General features: G+C 37.9%; 1 protein-coding gene across 2 annotated transcripts in view; it reads right to left on the bottom strand.

The window, feature by feature from the left end:
* Window positions 1-20,790, bottom strand: part of dnajc27 (DnaJ (Hsp40) homolog, subfamily C, member 27) — a 39,362-nt gene that overhangs the window by 1,893 nt on the left and 16,679 nt on the right. The window contains exons 4-7 of one of the 2 annotated variants that reach the window (XR_013961720.1): window positions 20,487-20,651; window positions 12,968-13,090; window positions 7,643-7,803; window positions 1,968-2,660 (exon numbers count right to left, since the gene is read on the bottom strand). Coding sequence is in view for 1 of the 2 variants with exons in the window: in XM_080720629.1 (XP_080576755.1) it covers window positions 2,528-2,660; window positions 7,643-7,803; window positions 12,968-13,090; window positions 20,487-20,651 (582 nt within the window). In the remaining variant the exon portion in view is untranslated. Of the gene's footprint in view, window positions 1-1,753; window positions 2,661-7,642; window positions 7,804-12,967; window positions 13,091-20,486; window positions 20,652-20,790 lie in introns of those variants that run through there. The other variant, XM_080720629.1, reaches the window with a different exon arrangement.

Raw genomic sequence — 20,790 nt, 5'->3', positions numbered from 1 at the left:
GCACATTTCAGAACTACCTGCAGGTATATATATGTGTATATATACATATACATATATATACATGTATATACATATATATACATATATATATACATGTATATACAGGTATATATACATATACCTATATATATATACATGTATATACATATATATACATATATATATATATATACATGTATATATATATGTATATATATGTATATACATGTATATACATATATATACATATATATATACATGTATATACATGTATATACATATATATACATATATATATACATGTATATATAGGTATATATACATATACCTATATATACATGTATATACATATATATACATATATATATATACATGTATATACAGGTATATATACATATACCTATATATACATGTATATACATATATATACATATATATATACATGTATATACAGGTATATATACATATACATATATACACATGTATATACATGTATATACATATATATACATATATATACATGTATATACATATATATACAGGTATATATACATATATATACATGTATATACATGTATATATATGTATATATATATATACATATATATATACATGTATATACAGGTATATATACATATACCTATATATACATGTATATACATATATATACATATATATATACATGTATATACAGGTATATATACATATACATATATATACATATATATACATGTATATACATATATTAGAGATGTTACCGATCAATCGGCAATGGATTGGATCGGGCCGATCAAAGCATGATCGGCGATAATCGGTGGTTTAGATCAAAAGGTAAATTCACCGATCCGATCGGATCGGTGCATCTGATCAACCAGCCGTTCAGTATGCCCACTTGAGGCCATTTTGGGGTATTGATTTCCACAGTGCTGAAGGAATAATTAGTTACTGCTATGATAATAAATACATAGTAATGCTGGTAAATAACTATAAGGCAAATATATAAATGAATTCATGAGTGAATGAATGAAATGAAGTTAAAACATTAACATTTAGAAAATATAAATAATAACTTGATCGGATCGGTGATTGATCGGGATCGGGTGATCACACTTTTGTGATCGGTGCTCGGTTCCAAAAAACCTGATCGGACCATCCCTAAATATATACATATATATACATGTATATACATGTATATACATATATATACATATATATACATGTATATACATATATATACAGGTATATATACATATACATATATATATACAGGTATATATACATATACATATATATACAGGTATATATACATAATATATATACAGGTATATATACATATACAGGTATATTATGCATCTTTCCGCAATTTCACTGCATAAAAGCACATAAAAACCTGCATATTTCATCGCAAAATCAAGGATTTTTTGCAGGTGTTTTTCTGGAGGGTCTAAAAACACTTTTTACATCACATTAAAACACTGGCAGGGTGTTTTTACCGACTGACACCTGAAGGTGGCGCCAGTTGCTCCTAAAAACTACTATGGACGCTTGGATCACGGGTTGTCATGACAACATGCTTCAGTAAACAAGCTTATGATTGGCTGGCCTGGCATCATGCTTCAGTAAACAAGGTTCTGATTGGCTGGCCTGGGAACATGCTTCAGTAAACAAGGTTCTGATTGGCTGGGATGGCGACACGTTTGAGTAAACTGGACTGTGATTGGCTGGGAAGGATGGCAACATATTTCAGTGAACACTGTGTTCTTAATTGGCAACATGTCTGTGTGAATGACGAGCTTCTAGCCAATCAGGTGAAAGCTGTCATATTTAAAGGAGCAGCAAGTGATATTTCATTGGTTATAAAAACTGCTGCTAGAGAGGAAATGATTGGATGAATAAGTGTGTGCATATGTGTGTGTGTGTGTGTGTGTGTGTGTGTGTGTGTGTGTGTGTGTGTGTGTGTGTGTGTGTGTGTGTGTGTGTGTTCTCACATGCACAGCCTATGAGCAGCAAGGCATTATGGGTTGGCAGCAGGTGAGGAAGGGGGATGGGCTTCCTCAAAATCTGTCCAATCACTGCTGAGCATACAAATACAGCTGACAGGCAATCACGTGCAGCCATACTGATATACAACATTTAAATAACGTATATAATTAATACATGTTATTAATACATACTGATCATTTAAATAACTTATATTATCAATACATAGTTATCATTTAAATAACTTATATTATCAATACATAGTGATCATTTAAATAACTTATATTATCAATACATAGTTATCATTTAAATAACTTATATTATCAATACATTTAAATAACTTTTAAACAGTTAATATTATTAATATCACTGCTCCCCTTCCCTCGCGCTCCTTGTGGGCATCACTGGGTTGAGTTCAGCTGGGTTAAAGCTGATAAAAAAGCAGCTGGGTTGGGCTGCGATATCTGAATTTCCCTCGCGGGAGGAGTAGGTAACTATCATTATCTATCATCTTTAATGAATGATTAATTAATTATTATTTAATGATGAATCAATCATTAATTAATGATTATTTAATGTTCTTTAGCAGGGAGGTGCGCGCGTTGACCACAGCTTTGAAGGCGTCTTCACTTCCTGGTGCGACACACTTATCAGGATGCAGCAGCACGGCCAACTTCCTGTACGCCTTGTTCACTTCCTCCCTGGAAACAGAAACACATGCAGGTAGGAACCAAAGTTACACGCAGGTAGGAACCAAAGATACACCAGGTAGGAACCAAAGTTACACACAGGTAGGAACCAAAGTTATACCAGGTAGGAACCAAAGTTACACCAGGTAGGAACCAAAGTTACACACAGGTAGGAACCAAAGTTATACCAGGTAGGAACCAAAGTTATACCAGGTAGGAACCAAAGTTACACACAGGTAGGAACCAAAGTTATACCAGGTAGGAACCAAAGTTATACCAGGTAGGAACCAAAGTTACACACAGGTAGGAACCAAAGTTACACACAGGTAGGAACCAAAGTTAGTTTGAATCACACAAAACAAATCCCATGTTACGTTCAGGACGGCTAGCAAAAACTAAAACTAAAACGTCTTTGATCTGTAGTGCCATATACACACTTTACGTATTTTTAATTAATCAAAAGTTTTATCTTTCATAACATAATTGTAATTTAAAAAAAATCGCTCTAAACGTTAGCCGTTAGCCTCCGTGACCGGAGCGACCGGAACGATTTGACTGTAGCACCGGTGAACACAGTCCGACAGGAAAACCGCTATAACCGAACATTGGTTCCGGCCACCTTAACGTTAATAATAAACGTTCGTTTATACACTTCCCGTGCTTCCCAGACGAAGTATAAGTACTCATTCGAAAGCGAGAAATCCGAGCCCTTGATAGCAATCGCCAGGGCTCGGAAGTGTTATAGCATGTTAGCAAAAAGGCCTGGCCAAAATGTAAACAACTAGGCCCTGATCAAAAAAAATGGACGTGTCTCTTCCTTCTTCTATTTGTCGATCAGATAGTAGGAGACCACCACCTGGTGGTTTTCAAAGGCCATTGCAGTCTAGAGAACACAGAGTCCCATTGACAGCATAAACATATCATAATGATCAAGACATCTTACACATGTTCTATTGAAGCCCAAATCTAATGATAGGATATATATATATATATATATATATATATATATATATATATATATATATATATATATATATATATATATATATAGAAAATATACATTTTTTCCTTTGTAAGAGGGGTAGTGTGGCTTTCGATAGAAGCATAGATTTATATATGTAATTTAAGTACAAAATATGATTTTGGCCCCCATAAAAAGGTAAAATTAAACAAAATGGATGGCACCAGTTTTGTAGATTTTTAATAAAGGGTGGCATTCAGTGAGTTAAACCCATAGCACTACTGTAACACTCCCCCTTCCCTCATTGTCCAAACATGAAGCTAGATAGCATTTTCAGGTTTTAGAAGTTTTTTTACTGATTAGGTGCGTGGTCTACCTATGTTATTGTTTTTCTAGATTGATATTCCTATGCATTTGTTGTATTGTTGTTGATGTACTGACATGTTATCTTGCTTATTAAAAAGCGTTATTAAAAGCGTCTGCTAAATGCCTAAATTGTAATTGTAAATTGTAGAATAATTTAAACAAACTACAATGTGAATAACATTTACATTAAACAACACTCCTAGCAGTCACAGAAGCACTCCATGCTGCACAGGCTGCCTCCCACTCCGCAGTCCTGATTCTTCTGGATCTATCAGCAGCATTCGACACAGTGAATCATCAGCTGCTCCTGGACACCCTTGCTGACCTAGGCATCACCGGGACGGCACTAAAGTGGTTCTCCTCCTACCTGTCGGAACGGACCTACCAGGTCTCATGGAAAGGTTTGCTTTCATCCCCCCGAACCCTCCAAACGGGAGTCCCCCAGGGATCCGTACATGGCCCTCTCCTTTTCTCCCTGTACACCAATTCCCTTGGTGCTGTCATCTCTGCTCACAACCTATCCTATCACTGCTATGCTGATGACACTCAACTGTTTTTGTCCTTCCCCCCTTCTGCCACCCAGGTGGAAGAACGCATTGCTGCATGTCTGGCCGACATCTCACAGTGGATGTCAGCCCACCACCTCAAGCTGAACCCGGACAAGACGGAACTTCTCTTCTTCCCAGCTAAGTCTTGCCCCATGCAAGATCTCACTATTTCCATAGATAATGCATTGGTGACTTCAGTTCCAGCTGCTAGAAACCTTGGTGTGGTCCTGGACAGCCAGCTATCATTCAAGGCACACATTGCATCAGTCACCCGGTCCTGTAGGTTCACACTCTATAACATCCGTAAAATCAGACACTTCCTCACCCAGGAGGCAGCCCAGCTCCTCATCCAGACATCTGTCATATCAAAACTTGACTATTGTAACTCTCTTCTCACTGGTCTCCCGGCATGTGCACTTAAACCTCTCCAACTGATCCAAAATGCCGCGGCACGACTGGTCTTCAACCAGCCTAAGTTCTCACATGCCTCCCCCCTTCTCCTCTCCCTCCACTGGCTCCCGGTTGCGGCCCGCACTGAATACAAAACACTGATGCTGACCTTCAAAGCAGCCAAGGGTATGGCTCCTCCATACCTCCAAAACCTGATCAACCCCTACACCCCCACGCGTTCACTTAGATCAGCCAACACAGGGATGCTGACTAGGCCTGTCACGATTTACGAAAAAATCGATTTAAATCGATTTTATTGGGGGACGGTGAAAATCGATTTTTTTAAAAACGAATCGCGATTCGACCACCAGAGGTCGCCCTCGACTTAATCTCCATTCTGTCTTCAACGTCTCTGCGTGTTCAACGTCTAGCGTCAGGCAGACACAGGCAGCGGCAGCTACAGTAGGAAGGCTCACCCACTCACAGCTGCCAGCGTGCCTCCATTGGGCTGCAGAGAAGAGCTCCGCGATTTCGATTGACAAAGAGAGCAGTTAGTTGAGTGCTGTGTCATTACTTTGCTGCTACAGAGCATAGCACTAATCAGTGCTAAGGGCTAACAACAACAATGCTACGTACAGATGCATGTCTCTGCCACTGGTTACAATGTGGAAACAACGTTTCTAGTGAAAACAAGAATTGACACAGTCAATATATAAGCCGGTGGAATGGTAAACAAGAATTGACACATTCAATATATAAGCTGGTGGAATGGTGTGTTAGAAAGTCAGGGACTTTGAACAGTCTATCCACAATGAGACACTAGGTCTTGACTTTGATGAATTATTGATTTTGAAAAGAGGGTAAGAGTTGTTATTATGCCTTAGTTTGTGCCTGGCTTACAGTACAGTTGGCTTGATATGTACCACAAAAAAATGCATTCTTTGATACAGTATTGAAAAAAGTGTAAGAGTGTTGTTTAAAAAAAGAACAGGATTTGACATTTAAGAATTGATAAGTTTACACTATCTGTCATTTGCTATTTGCTACTGTATAGAGGATAAGAGAACATCTAAAACATACAGGATTCCTTGTAAGAGAAGACAAGTGAACTGAAATGTTATTGTTGTTTTTTGTCATTTGATAGTTCTACTGTATTGAAAAGAGCATAAGAGAAAACAGTATTGTTAAAAGCAAAAATAAATACTGGAATTGTAAGAATTGTGGATTTTTTGGGGTAATTTCTCTGGAAAATAAATTTGTTGAAAAAATCGTGAAAAAATCGTGACATCGTGAATCGTCAACCTTTAATCGTGATTCGAATCGAATCGTGGGTTTAGTAAATCGTGACAGGCCTAATGCTGACAGAACCCTCGCTAAAAAACCCAGGGAAAAAATCCACTCATCCGAGCCAGTTTGCCCTCCTGGCCCCAAAGTTGTGGAATAAACTCTAACCCTAACCCAAACCCGTCCCACTTAGAACAACGGACTCACTCGCTAGCTTGTGGACTGAAGACTCACCTTTTCAGACTCCACCTAAACCCTTAGCACTACAGAAAAATCAATGACCATTCATGAAGCTAGTTAGCATTTGTTTTTAGGTTTTTTAGAATCCTTTTTTTTTTCCTTTACTGATTATATTGTTTTTTTTTAGATTGATATTCATATGCATTTGTTATATTGTTGTTTATGTTCTGACATATTATCTTGTTTATTATAGTGATGTATTATCTGCTATTGTAAGTCGCTTTGGATTAAAAGTGTCTGCTAAATGCCTAAACTGTAAACTGTAACAGCAAACTACACTGCTAGAAGAAATGAAGGGACCATTTTGTTCCCTTCATTCTTTGAGCAGTGTACATTAGGTGTAGTGTGTAGGGGTTAGGGTATAGGGTGTAGGGTGGTAGGGTATAGGGGTTAGGGTACCTTGTAGCTCCAGGTTTAACTTCTAACATGTCCCATGAGTCCTTGCTGTTGCTGTGTGTATATATAATGGGTGTAGGGTGTAGGGTGTAGGGCAGGGGTGGGCAACTTTGATGACTGATAGGGCCACTATATTTCCACCTTCACTCCAGAGGGCCACATTGCATATTTCTACAGTACATCCTACTTTGTCATTCGAGTAACTCATACAAAAGAAGCAAACATAGAAGATCAACAAGCTCAAAACGCGTCGCACTGCGACACGTTTTGAGCTTGTAGATCTGCTATTTTTGCTTCTTTTGAATTGGAATCATGAATATTTTTTGTTATTTTTTAATTGGAATCCTGAAATTTACAAATTGTATTTCATTTCAAATGCAATAGTTATACTCATGTTAACTTTATGAACCTAAATACAAATACGTTGGATATGAAAAAAGACAAACATTTCAGTACTACTATACTAGTCATTAAGCTACTAAGATAAACTGAAGTCATGTTTGCATGTTTGGAATTGTAACAGCTGAAATCAATAATATCAGTATTGTGATATTAACCCGCGGGCCGCATTAAGTGAAGGTGGGGGCCGCATGTGGCCCCCGGGCCGCCAGTTGCCCATGTATGGTGTAGGGGGTTAGGGGTATAGGGTACATACCGTGTAGCTCCAGGTTTGACCCCCAACATGTCCCATGAGTCCTTGCTGTTGCTGTGTGTATATATGGGTGTATATATGGGTGTATATATGGGTGTATATATGGGTGTATATATGGGTGTATATATGGGTGTATATATGGGTGTAGGGTACATACCGTGTGGCTCCAGGTTTGACCCCCAACATGTCCCATGAGTCCTTGCTGTTACGGATCCTCCTGATGGTGTCAGCCTGCTCCTTGGTGAAGCCCACCGTCACCTCTGACACCACCCGCTTCCCCCCGTTCTCACACATGTCTGTGATGGAGGAGAAGAACGACTACACACACACACACACACACACACACACACACACACACACACACACACACACACACACTTTAACAATTTATTCATGTCCAAATAAGGGAGAAACAAGCAGCAAGAATACATTCACAACATCATGGCATGTTTTCATGATACAAAAGGTTAACCCTAACCCTAGTACTAACCCTAGTACTAACCCTAGTACTAACCCTAACCCTAGTACTAACCCTAGTACTAACCCTAACCCTAGTACTAACCCTCACTCAGTAATCTAAGGGTATAAGTAACATCTCATATGTTTTCATGATACAACAGGCATGTTGTATATATTATGTATGTTGTATATATGATGTATGTTGTATATATGATGTATGTTGTATATATGATGTATGTTGTATATATGACATATACATGTCACTCAGTAATCTAAGGGTATAAGTAACGTCTCAGCCAGATGTTTTCATGATACAACAGGCATGTCACTCAGTAACGCGTTGTGAGCTTGTAGATCTGCTATTTTCAGCATGCAACCAAGTCTAATATCAGTCATTACGATGCCATCAAGGCCTGCCAAAATACATTTTATTCGACTAAATCAACTGTAGATTTAGTCACCTAAAAACGTATGATATTTAGTCGATTAAAATTAGACTAAAACTAATACTTTTCAGGTGACTAAATTATGACTAAAACTAAATGACATTTTATTCAAAAGACTATGACTAAAACTAAATGACATTTTATTCAAAAGACTATGACTAAAACTAAATGACATTTTATTCAAAAGACTATGACTAAAACTAAATGACATTTTATTCAAAAGACTATGACTAAAACTAAATGACATTTTATTCAAAAGACTATGACTAAAACTAAATGACATTTTATTCAAAAGACTATGACTAAAACTAAATGACATTTTATTCAAAAGACTATGACTAAAACTAAATGACATTTTATTCAAAAGACTATGACTAAAACTAATGACATTTTATTCAAAAGACTATGACTAAAACTAAATGACATTTTATTCAAAAGACTATGACTAAAACTAAATGACATTTTATTCAAAAGACTATGACTAAAACTAAATGACATTTTATTCAAAAGACTATGACTAAAACTAATGACATTTTATTCAAAAGACTATGACTAAAACTAAATGACATTTTATTCAAAAGACTACGACTAAAACTAAATGACATTTTATTCAAAAGACTATGACTAAAACTAATGACATTTTATTCAAAAGACTATGACTAAAACTAAATGACATTTTATTCAAAAGACTATGACTAAAACTAAATGACATTTTATTCAAAAGACTATGACTAAAACTAAATGACATTTTATTCAAAAGACTATGACTAAAACTAAATGACATTTTATTCAAAAGACTACGACTAAAACTAAATGACATTTTATTCAAAAGACTATGACTAAAACTAAATGACATTTTATTCAAAAGACTATGACTAAAACTAAATGACATTTTATTCAAAAGACTATGACTAAAACTAAATGACATTTTATTCAAAAGACTATGACTAAAACTAAATGACATTTTATTCAAAAGACTACGACTAAAACTAAATGACATTTTATTCAAAAGACTATGACTAAAACTAAATGACATTTTATTCAAAAGACTATGACTAAAACTAAATGACATTTTATTCAAAAGACTATGACTAAAACTAATGACATTTTATTCAAAAGACTATGACTAAAACTAAATGACATTTTATTCAAAAGACTATGACTAAAACTAAATGACATTTTATTCAAAAGACTATGACTAAAACTAAATGACATTTTATTCAAAAGACTATGACTAAAACTAAATGACATTTTATTCAAAAGACTATGACTAAAACTAAATGACATTTTATTCAAAAGACTACGACTAAAACTAAATGACATTTTATTCAAAAGACTATGACTAAAACTAAATGACATTTTATTCAAAAGACTACGACTAAAACTAAATGACATTTTATTCAAAAGACTATGACTAAAACTAATGACATTTTATTCAAAAGACTATGACTAAAACTAAATGACATTTTATTCAAAAGACTACGACTAAAACTAAATGACATTTTATTCAAAAGACTATGACTAAAACTAAATGACATTTTATTCAAAAGACTATGACTAAAACTAAATGACATTTTATTCAAAAGACTATGACTAAAACTAAATGACATTTTATTCAAAAGACTATGACTAAAACTAATGACATTTTATTCAAAAGACTATGACTAAAACTAAATGACATTTTATTCAAAAGACTACGACTAAAACTAAATGACATTTTATTCAAAAGACTATGACTAAAACTAATGACATTTTATTCAAAAGACTATGACTAAAACTAAATGACATTTTATTCAAAAGACTATGACTAAAACTAAATGACATTTTATTCAAAAGACTATGACTAAAACTAAATGACATTTTATTCAAAAGACTATGACTAAAACTAAATGACATTTTATTCAAAAGACTACGACTAAAACTAAATGACATTTTATTCAAAAGACTATGACTAAAACTAAATGACATTTTATTCAAAAGACTATGACTAAAACTAAATGACATTTTATTCAAAAGACTATGACTAAAACTAAATGACATTTTATTCAAAAGACTATGACTAAAACTAAATGACATTTTATTCAAAAGACTACGACTAAAACTAAATGACATTTTATTCAAAAGACTATGACTAAAACTAAATGACATTTTATTCAAAAGACTATGACTAAAACTAAATGACATTTTATTCAAAAGACTATGACTAAAACTAATGACATTTTATTCAAAAGACTATGACTAAAACTAAATGACATTTTATTCAAAAGACTATGACTAAAACTAAATGACATTTTATTCAAAAGACTATGACTAAAACTAAATGACATTTTATTCAAAAGACTATGACTAAAACTAAATGACATTTTATTCAAAAGACTATGACTAAAACTAAATGACATTTTATTCAAAAGACTACGACTAAAACTAAATGACATTTTATTCAAAAGACTATGACTAAAACTAAATGACATTTTATTCAAAAGACTACGACTAAAACTAAATGACATTTTATTCAAAAGACTATGACTAAAACTAATGACATTTTATTCAAAAGACTATGACTAAAACTAAATGACATTTTATTCAAAAGACTACGACTAAAACTAAATCAAAATGTGCTGTCAATAACAGCACTGGTGTGTGTGTGTGTGTGTGTGTGTGTGTGTGTGTGTGTGTGTGTGTGTGTGTGTGCGTGCGTGCGTGCGTGCGTGTACCTGGAACATGTCAGTGATTCCTTCTCCTCTCTGTGTGTGTAGTGTGTATATAATGTATTGTTTATGTGTAGTGTGTATATAATGTATTGTTTATGTGTAGTGTGTATATAATGTATTGTTTATGTGTAGTGTGTATATAATGTATTGTTTATGTGTAGTGTGTATATAATGTATTGTTTATGTGTAGTGTGTATATAATGTATTGTTTATGTGTAGTGTGTATATAATGTATTGTTTATGAGTAGTGTGTATATAATGTATTGTTTATGTGTAGTGTGTATATAATGTATTGTTTATGTGTAGTGTGTATATAATGTATTGTTTATGTGTAGTGTGTATATAATGTATTGTTTATGTGTATATAATGTATTGTTTATGTGTAGTGTGTATATAATGTATTGTTTATGTGTAGTGTGTATATAATGTATTGTTTATGTGTAGTGTGTATATAATGTATTGTTTATGTGTAGTGTGTATATAATGTATTGTTTATGTGTAGTGTGTATATAATGTATTGTTTATGTGTAGTGTGTATATAATGTATTGTTTATGTGTAGTGTGTATATAATGTATTGTTTATGTGTATATAATGTATTGTTTATGTGTAGTGTGTATATAATGTATTGTTTATGTGTAGTGTGTATATAATGTATTGTTTATGTGTAGTGTGTATATAATGTATTGTTAGGGTTAGGTAGTGGTAGTATATAGTGTATAGTAGGCCTGTCAGTGTGCCTCTAAAATCCCATTCGAATTTCATTCATTCATTTTTATAATTTTTCGAAAATAGTCGAATAGTTGATTTATTATATAAATTGTATTTTTTTTTTTTTTTTTTAATTTTATATGTATATATTTTTTTATAAAATGTATAGTTGTAAAATAATAAGCACATTATGTGCGCAAATTCAGATGCTATAACAGGCTGTAAAAAAAGCTAAGCTACAAGCCCTAACTACATTGCATTATCGACAGGCTGTGGGCTTGTAGATCGGCCGGAGGCGTGGCTATCAACTATATTGCTTGTTTAGACAGCATGTTGCACGTGTCTGTCCAGCCCGTACCAGAGAGCAGTGCGGAGAGAGAGAGAGGACAGAGGAGCAGAGCAGAGCGTGAAAGCCAGCTCCTCTAGTTACTGACGGACAAATATTACATTAGTCTTTGGCTGTCCGCTGTTGTAATAAGTTTCTTAAATGTTACTTTCAAGTGAAGCTGGGAAACAGCAGGAGAAATAGCCAAGTAGCTAACGCTAACCAGCTAATACAATGAAGAAAGGAGAGGAGAGCAGGGCTCCGCACAGCAGCGATGGTGGTGTCGCCGTGTCGGGTGTCTCACACACAGTGCTGTGTCCACTGTAGTGCATGGCATGCACTGTGCATGCCATGTACACACGTAGGCTAATTGTTGATCATTTGTGACTTGATGAAAGCATTTATTTTCGCAATGGGAGGTCAGGAAAAACGTTTTTTGTTTCCTTTTTTTTTTTTTATATAAACTTTTTTTTTTTTTTTCCATTTCGAATAGTAATTGAAGTATTCGACTTTCATCCATTTCTTTAATATTCGAATTATAGTCGAAAAACGAATTTCATTCTGACAGGCCTAGTGTATAGTATATAGTGTATAGTGTGTGTTAGGGTTAGTATATAGGTACATAGGTACATGTAGTGTATATAGGTTAGGTAGTGTGTGTGTGTGTGTGTGTGTGTGTGTGCATGTAATGTATTGTTAGGGTTAGGTAGTGGTAGTATATAGTGTAGTGTGTGTTAGGGTTAGGTAGTATGTGTGTGCATGTAATGTATTGTTTATGTGTAGTGTGTAGTAGTGTGTAGTAGTGTGCATGTAATGTATTGTTTATGTGTACCTGGAACATGTCAGTGATTCCTTCTCCGCTCTGTGCTGACGTCTCAAAGTAGTGAAAACCTCTTGACTCCGCCCACAGCCGCCCCTCCCCCTCATCCACCATACGACGCTTAGTGAGGTCCACCTACACACACACGCACACACACACACACGCACACACGCACACACACACACACACACACACACACACACACACACACGCACACGCAGTAGAGAATGTTAGCATGTTATTTAGGAGAGGGGTTAAAGCAAAAAAAAATCCCAAGACGGAAATGTATTTTACCCCCCCCCCCCCCCCCCCCGCGCTTGAAAAGCGTATTTTTTTATCGTTGCTGCCATGCTGCCATATAACAGATTTCTGTTGCACACACAACAGAAACAGGCTCCTGGTTCTCTCACCGTTTGACACCAGGACCTGAATGGCTTTCCCCAGGTATGTTCCCCAGGTTCTATGTTCCCCACTTTCTTACCACCTAAACCTACCCCTACCTCTAACCCTAACCTCACTAAAACTAATGCTGTGAGGTGGGGAATATAGAGCGGGGAACATAGAACCTGGGGAACATAGGGTGGACTCCGTCCGAGCCTTATTGTCGCTGACGATGCCACATGTGGGTAATGTTATGAGAGAAACGTCACCTATTGCCATGAACAGTGAACACCAATCATTCATGATACGTTGCTTTCGGTACCAATGAAACACCACCCCGAAGTATTTCATTAGCATCTGTATGGATCACTTTTGTGAGTGACAAATAAATCCCCTCAAATCTCTGATTTGCAAACATAACAAGTGTTCCGTTGCTTATTTTAATGCAGAGAACGTAAGCAAACCATAGACTGTAGGAAGCAAACGCGTATTGTCAATTACTGCTGCCCCCTGTAAACACATATTTAGATAGTAAAGCCTACCTGCTGTTTACATGTAAAACTCCAGTGACTTCATCTTTTGACACAGCCATCCACACATTACAGACAGAGCGACGTCTCATTCCTTTGCAGCATAATAACACCACCACTCATCTATTGGAATTCAGCGTAGGTCCAAAATGTTTATCAAACTTCCAAACGGTGTACATCGTTTAAGCCACAGGAGCATGGTTTTCTATCATAAATATGAACTTTAGCCAAACTATTGTGAGTAATCCAAGTGTTGTTTTGTTTATCCAACAGCATGCATCGTCGCAGTTAGCTTACAGCAGCAACAAGTAGCTACAGAGGCATTTCCTCTCAGTATAGGGCGGATTTCAAAATAAGAGCCTGACGTAATCTGATCAAGTCAAGTCAAGCCACGTCAACTGGTTTTATTTTTTAGTCTACTTACAGGAAGTCGTTGATCTAAATTAGAACTACATGACACACCAGCAAGTCTACCGCACCACAGTAGTAACTGATGCTATTATAATTAGCGCAGACGGTTCAGCTTTTTTTCTTTTTTTGCGAATCTTCTCTGATCTCATAAATAGCCCCTAGGGAATCCTCAAGACGGAAATCCGTCCCCAGGACGGAGAACTTTAACCCCTGTATTTAGGACCAGGGGTCTTCAACGTTTTCAGTCCAAGGACCCCATAGGGTCGATTCACACTCTAATAGTGAGCCTAACTCATTTCGGATCGGGAGGGCTCCCCGACCCGGAATTATTTAAGTTCGGGGGGAGTCCATTCATACTTTCTTAACGGCTAGTGCCGAAGTCGCTTGTAAATATTGGAGGTCCATGGCATGACAACGTTTGTGGCCGATGAATGAGCTTTGCAGGGCGGATACATATCTGACTGGCCCTCGCGCTGCACGCTGAATGACTGGAGGTCCAGTGAGTAGCAGGCAGCAGCACCAGTTACGGGTAGGGATGGGTATCGTTAAGATTTTAGCGATTCCGATGCCGGTTCTGCTTATCGATTCAATTCCTTATCGATTCTCTTATGGATTCTCAGCCCCCTCACCATGCTGGGGGCTGGTCAGAAATAGTGGCCAATAGTCTTTTCTACCTCCTCCACTCCTTTTCTTCTTTTTCTAGAGAGGTTTTGGGTTATTTTTATTACTGTTTTGGATGCTTATTTCCCACACAACGGTGTAACAAGTAGCTGTTTACTAGTTATTTTAGCAAACAGTGCAACACACAGCACACATGCACACACACAGTCACTCACTCACACTCACACACACTACAACATCGGGTATTATTTTTGTAATGGTTTTCGACAGTTTTTTATTCCCCATATACGACAGTGTTAGTTTGCAACAATGAGCCTACAGACAGTTTCTAGTTCTCAAATAAATAGACTTTGTTGTGCCATCAAAGCGGGATTTATTTGAAAACAAATTTTAAATTCAACTTCCCTTCCAACCGGAGGTGGCAAGGTGACCATGTGATAATCAAACACCTTGTTTCAACATAGTGTATTCCCCAAAGTCAAATACATATATAGCTGTGTGTATATATCTTTAAAAAGAAAAAAAAATACCAGGGGGGCTGTAGCACCCTCAGCACCCCCACTTCCAGCGCCCCTGCGGTTGCGAAGCTCGGCGAAGCTCGCGGAGCTGCTGCTGTACACAGCTAAAGCAGAAGCACTGTTTTCTACAGTTTAGATCAAAAGATTTACATACTTTTCTTTCTTGCACATGTGATTTATAGGGGAGCATTTAGCAACACGGAGCACATTGGACATGTAGCACGTTTTGTAGTAAGAACGTGGGAGGCGGCGGCAGGCGGCCTTGCAAAACAAACTTTTTGGGGCACTCTAGCTCGGACACAGAACGGCGGGAGACTTGTCCGTTCATGCAGTGAGCTTGAGTAACAACTTAACTAGGAAAGCTGACGCCTCATTATCAAAACATGAACATTCTTGTGAAATATACAGCCAGACTTTAGAACGCCTCTGTTTAGACAACATGTTGGCTGCGTCAAAACAAGGCAGCGCGTCGCGTGTGTGATGTCATCGCGCATATGCAGGAATCGATAGCAGAATTGTTAAGGACATTGGCTAACGATTCCATGGAACCGAACCACGGGCAACCGGTTCTCGATACCCATCCCTAGTTACGGGGTCTCTTCTCTCTCTCTCTCTCACACACAAACGCTCGAGCAGACGAGCACTGTCGAAAACATTTAATCTACAAGCTCACATTATAGACGTGCCGCCTCTCTTGCTGCATGCATGTCATCACACAGTCACAACTCGTCGTGGAAAATCTATCAACACGGAAAACTAGCAAAGTTGTTTAAGCTCTTTTTTTCTCTTTAAAACGGTCGGCGACAAGCGACACAGAGTGTGTGTGTGTGTGTGTGTGTGTGTGTGTGTGTGTGTGTGTCGCGCCTCCCAGTCCATCACTCTCGTCTCCAGCCAGAGCGAGAACCAGCTGACAATGTATCCGCTCTGCGACGCTCAATACACGGCCACACAAGCATTTGGAAGTCGGCGTGTCTCCCTCCCAAACGACCGCTGATTCCTTGGATTCACAGCCAAGAATATGAATTTGAGGCCGGGCCGAATGAATGAGAAGACACCGCTGAGTACCCAAATTAAGTTGGGAGGTCACAACATTTTGGCAGCACCGTGGAGCCGAGTTTAGTCGGTTGACGCCCCCCCGAACCGGGGACGGTGACCCGTATTTGGTTATGGACAGTCCCGAACCGAAATTAGTTAGGCTCACTATTAGAGTGTGAATCGACCCATAGTTGAGAGAGAGATGAAGCAGGGACCCCCACAACCTGTTCATAGATCCCATATAGTTTCATTATTTGACAGCACAATCATCAGTGTATTTTGGATTCATGTCAATTTGTGTTTTCAGATATTTAACCACTTGAACTGTCAATACTTAATAAACTTGACCTTTCACTCTGTACTTAGTCTGCTCTTTTTCCCCTCTACACCAAACCTCTTTGCCGAAAATAGCTGATCTAAGATTTGGAGGACCCCCATATAGTAACTACGCTACGCTGTCTCTCTGCATTCTATGATCCTATAGTTTACTGAAGCCGGCTTGCACTGACATGGATTAAGCCTTAACCTGGTTTAAATCAAGGTTTCTTTTTTAATCCAGTTGCACCCAACTTTAAAACTAGTTTTAATAAATCAGGTTTAGTTTTAAACCATCCTTTTAATCTTGGTTTGAATTTTTACTGTAAACCTGGATTAATCTTAATCCTGTTGCACCACTACTTGAAACTTCGATTTAAACATCAGTAAGGGATTACTTTTAAACCTGCAGGAGGTGGTTTAAATGTAAACATGCCTCCTGTTCCCCAGCTGGCAGCACGGCACCCAGCAGGCTTGTCCATCTAAAGCTCTGTTTTATCATTGATTCCCACAGAACTCGTCCAGCTAAAGCTCTGTTTTATCATTGATTCCCACAGAACTCGTCCAGCTAAAGCTCTGTTTTATCATTGATTCCCACAGAACTCGTCCAGCTAAAGCTCTGTTTTATCACTGATTCCCACAGAACTCGTCCAGCTAAAGCTCTGTTTTATCATTGATTCCCACAGAACTCGTCCAGCTAAAGCTCTGTTTTATCACTGATTCCCACAGAACTCGTCCAGCTAAAGCTCTGTTTTATCACTGATTCCCACAGAACTTGTCCAGCTAAAGCTCTGTTTTATCATTGATTCCCACAGAACTCGTCCAGCTAAAGCTCTGTTTTATCATTGATTCCCACAGAACTCGTCCATCTAAAGCTCTGTTTTATCACTGATTCCCACAGAACTCGTCCAGCTAAAGCTCTGTTTTATCACTGATTCCCACAGAACTCGTCCAGCTAAAGCTCTGTTTTATCATTGATTCCCACAGAACTCGTCCAGCTAAAGCTCTGTTTTATCATTGATTCCCACAGAACTCGTCCAGCTAAAGCTCTGTTTTATCATTGATTCCCACAGAACTCGTCCAGCTAAAGCTCTGTTTTATCATTGATTCCCACAGAACTCGTCCAGCTAAAGCTCTGTTTTATCATTGATTCCCACAGAACTCGTCCAGCTAAAGCTCTGTTTTATCATTGATTCCCACAGAACTCGTCCAGCTAAAGCTCTGTTTTATCATTGATTCCCACAGAACTCGTCCAGCTAAAGCTCTGTTTTTCGTGGCTTCAAAAGTCTGTTTGAACCCGTGGTGTTCAGCGCACTTTGCCACCGCAACATGTTCTCTGTTTGTTTGGGAAACCAGGAATGAGCGCCGTAGTGTGATCTATAAAACCAATGACCAACACACTGCGTAGTGTGATCTATAAAACCAATGACCAACACACTGCAATCTTCCACAGTTCACACGTTGCTTCTAGTAGATCGAACCTTTCCCCCGCCTCCAAGTTCCTCTGCAAACCCACCACTCTGCCCACTACGCACCACGGAGTGATGCGTTGTGAGCTTGTATATCTGTTGTTTTAGCGAGTATCCCCGTCTTATGACAAAGGGTTATACAATTATATATTTTTTGGCTGCAGGCGCTCTTCTTAACTCATTGACTGCCAAGGCCCGAGTTTCCCGAGTTATTACAGTAGTAACAGGGTGCCACAGCCCGAGTTTCCCGAGTTGGAAGCCATTTTGAAAAAAAAAAAAAAAAAATTCTTCAAAAAAAATTTTTATAAAAAAATTTCTAAAAATGCCTCAAATGTATTAGGCATGATCGCAATCGCGAAATTGCATGTTTAGCCCCATAACAAACACATCTTTCAAAATGTCAAAAATGGCTGTTTTGTCTGACTTTGAAGGCTTGTATCTCATGAATGCCTGAACGGATTTCCAAGCGGACCTTTTTGTTTGAAAGCTGTTAAAAAGTACTACACATATGGTGCATGATCTAGGCATGGGCGTGCACGATCCGTGCACTAAAAATTGATCCGTGCACTAGAAATTTAGGAAGGTGGCAGTGTTTGTTTTGTCTGACTTTGAAGGCTTCTATCTCATGAATGCCTGAACGGATTTCCAAGCGGATTTTTTTGTTTGAAAGCTGTTAAAAAGTACTACACATATGGTGCATATATGGTGCATGGGCGTGCACGATCCGTGCACCAAAAATTGATCCGTGCACTAGAAATTTAGGAACGTGGCATCCTGGTACTTGGCGGCCATCTTGAAAAGGGCATTCAATGAGTTAACATAGGCCTGCCCACATTCTCCCAGAAGTAAATTAAAAAGTAACGTTAATGATGTTAGGCTCAAGAGAATAGTTTATTCCAGTTTGTTTACATCGCAAATCCAAGATGGAGGACATTTAATCCTATAGTTTACTGAGACAGCCAAGCATAAAATGACTTATCTCAGTAATCTCTTCTCCACTAGTCTTAGTTCTACTGGATCTCTGCTCCACTAGTCTTAGTTCTACTGGATCTCTTCTCCGCTAGTCTTAGTTCTACTGGATCTCTTCTCCGCTAGTCTTAGTTCTACTGGATCTCTGCTCCGCTAGTCTTAGTTCTACTGGATCTCTTCTCCGCTAGTCTTAGTTCTACTGGATCTCTTCTCCGCTAGTCTTAGTTCTACTGGATCTCTGCTCCACTAGTCTTAGTTCTACTGGATCTCTTCTCCACTAGTCTTAGTTCTACTGGATCTCTTCTCCACTAGACTTAGTTCTACTGGATCTCTTCTCCGCTAGTCTTAGTTCTACTGGATCTCTTCTCCGCTAGTCTTAGTTCTACTGGATCTCTGCTCCGCTAGTCTTAGTTCTACTGGATCTCTTCTCCGCTAGTCTTAGTTCTACTGGATCTCTTCTCCGCTAGTCTTAGTTCTACTGGATCTCTGCTCCACTAGTCTTAGTTCTACTGGATCTCTTCTCCACTAGTCTTAGTTCTACTGGATCTCTTCTCCACTAGTCTTAGTTCTACTGGATCTCTTCTCCGCTAGTCTTAGTTCTACTGGATCTCTTCTCCTCTAGTCTTAGTTCTACTGGATCTCTTCTCCGCTAGTCTTAGTTCTACTGGATCTCTTCTCCTCTAGTCTTAGTTCTACTGGATCTCTTCTCCTCTAGTCTTAGTTCTACTGGATCTCTTCTCCTCTAGTCTTAGTTCTACTGGATCTCTTCTCCACTAGACCTGGGATTATTCTATAAAAATGGCAGATATACAAGCTCACAGGGCAGATATACAAGCTCACAGGGCGGCACTGAGTGCTGAGCTGCAAACCAGGGTGGGACAAGGCAGATAGAGCCTGCTGGTTGGTCAGTCAGGGACCAACCAGAAGGACAAGGCAGATAGAGCCTGCTGGTTGGTCAGTCAGGGACCAACCAGAAGGCTGACAAAGGATGAATTCTAGGGGTCCTTGACATGAAAGAACCACTGACATAGAAACATGTGTTCTTTTTTTTTCCAAAACCTTATTTCTTCAAAAATAGCAGATGTACAAGTGTTGTTTGACGTGTTGGCACGCTGTGGGCATCCAATGGGTTAAAAAACTTACCTTGTTGGTGTTAGGGTAAAAGACGTACCTTGTTAGGGTAAAATACGTACCTTGTTAGGGTAAAAGACGTACCTTGTTAGGGTAAAAGACGTACCTTGTTGGGGTAAAAGTCGTACCTTGTTAGGGGTTAAATAAGTACCTTGTTGGCGCAGACGACGAACACGATGTTCTCCATGTTGGCCTGGGATCCCATCTCCTGCTTCATTTCTCCCAGCCAGCTGTCCAGCGAATCAAAACTCTCCCTGACGCCCACGTCATACACCAAGACCACGCCCTGCGAGTCCTTGTAGAACTCATTACGAACCTAGGATAGATATATATATACACATGTGGTAAGACCCTAGGATATATATATATATATATATATATATATATATATATATATATATATATATATATATATATATATACATATGATAAGAACCTAGGATATATATATATAT

Source organism: Nannobrachium achirus (assembly GCF_963921795.1).
Source record: "Nannobrachium achirus genome assembly, chromosome: 24".
In the NCBI taxonomy this organism is placed as follows: Eukaryota; Metazoa; Chordata; class Actinopteri; order Myctophiformes; family Myctophidae; genus Nannobrachium; species Nannobrachium achirus.
The sequence above is the reverse complement of the archived record's forward strand: the minus strand, read 5'-3'. Positions and strand labels throughout refer to the sequence as shown.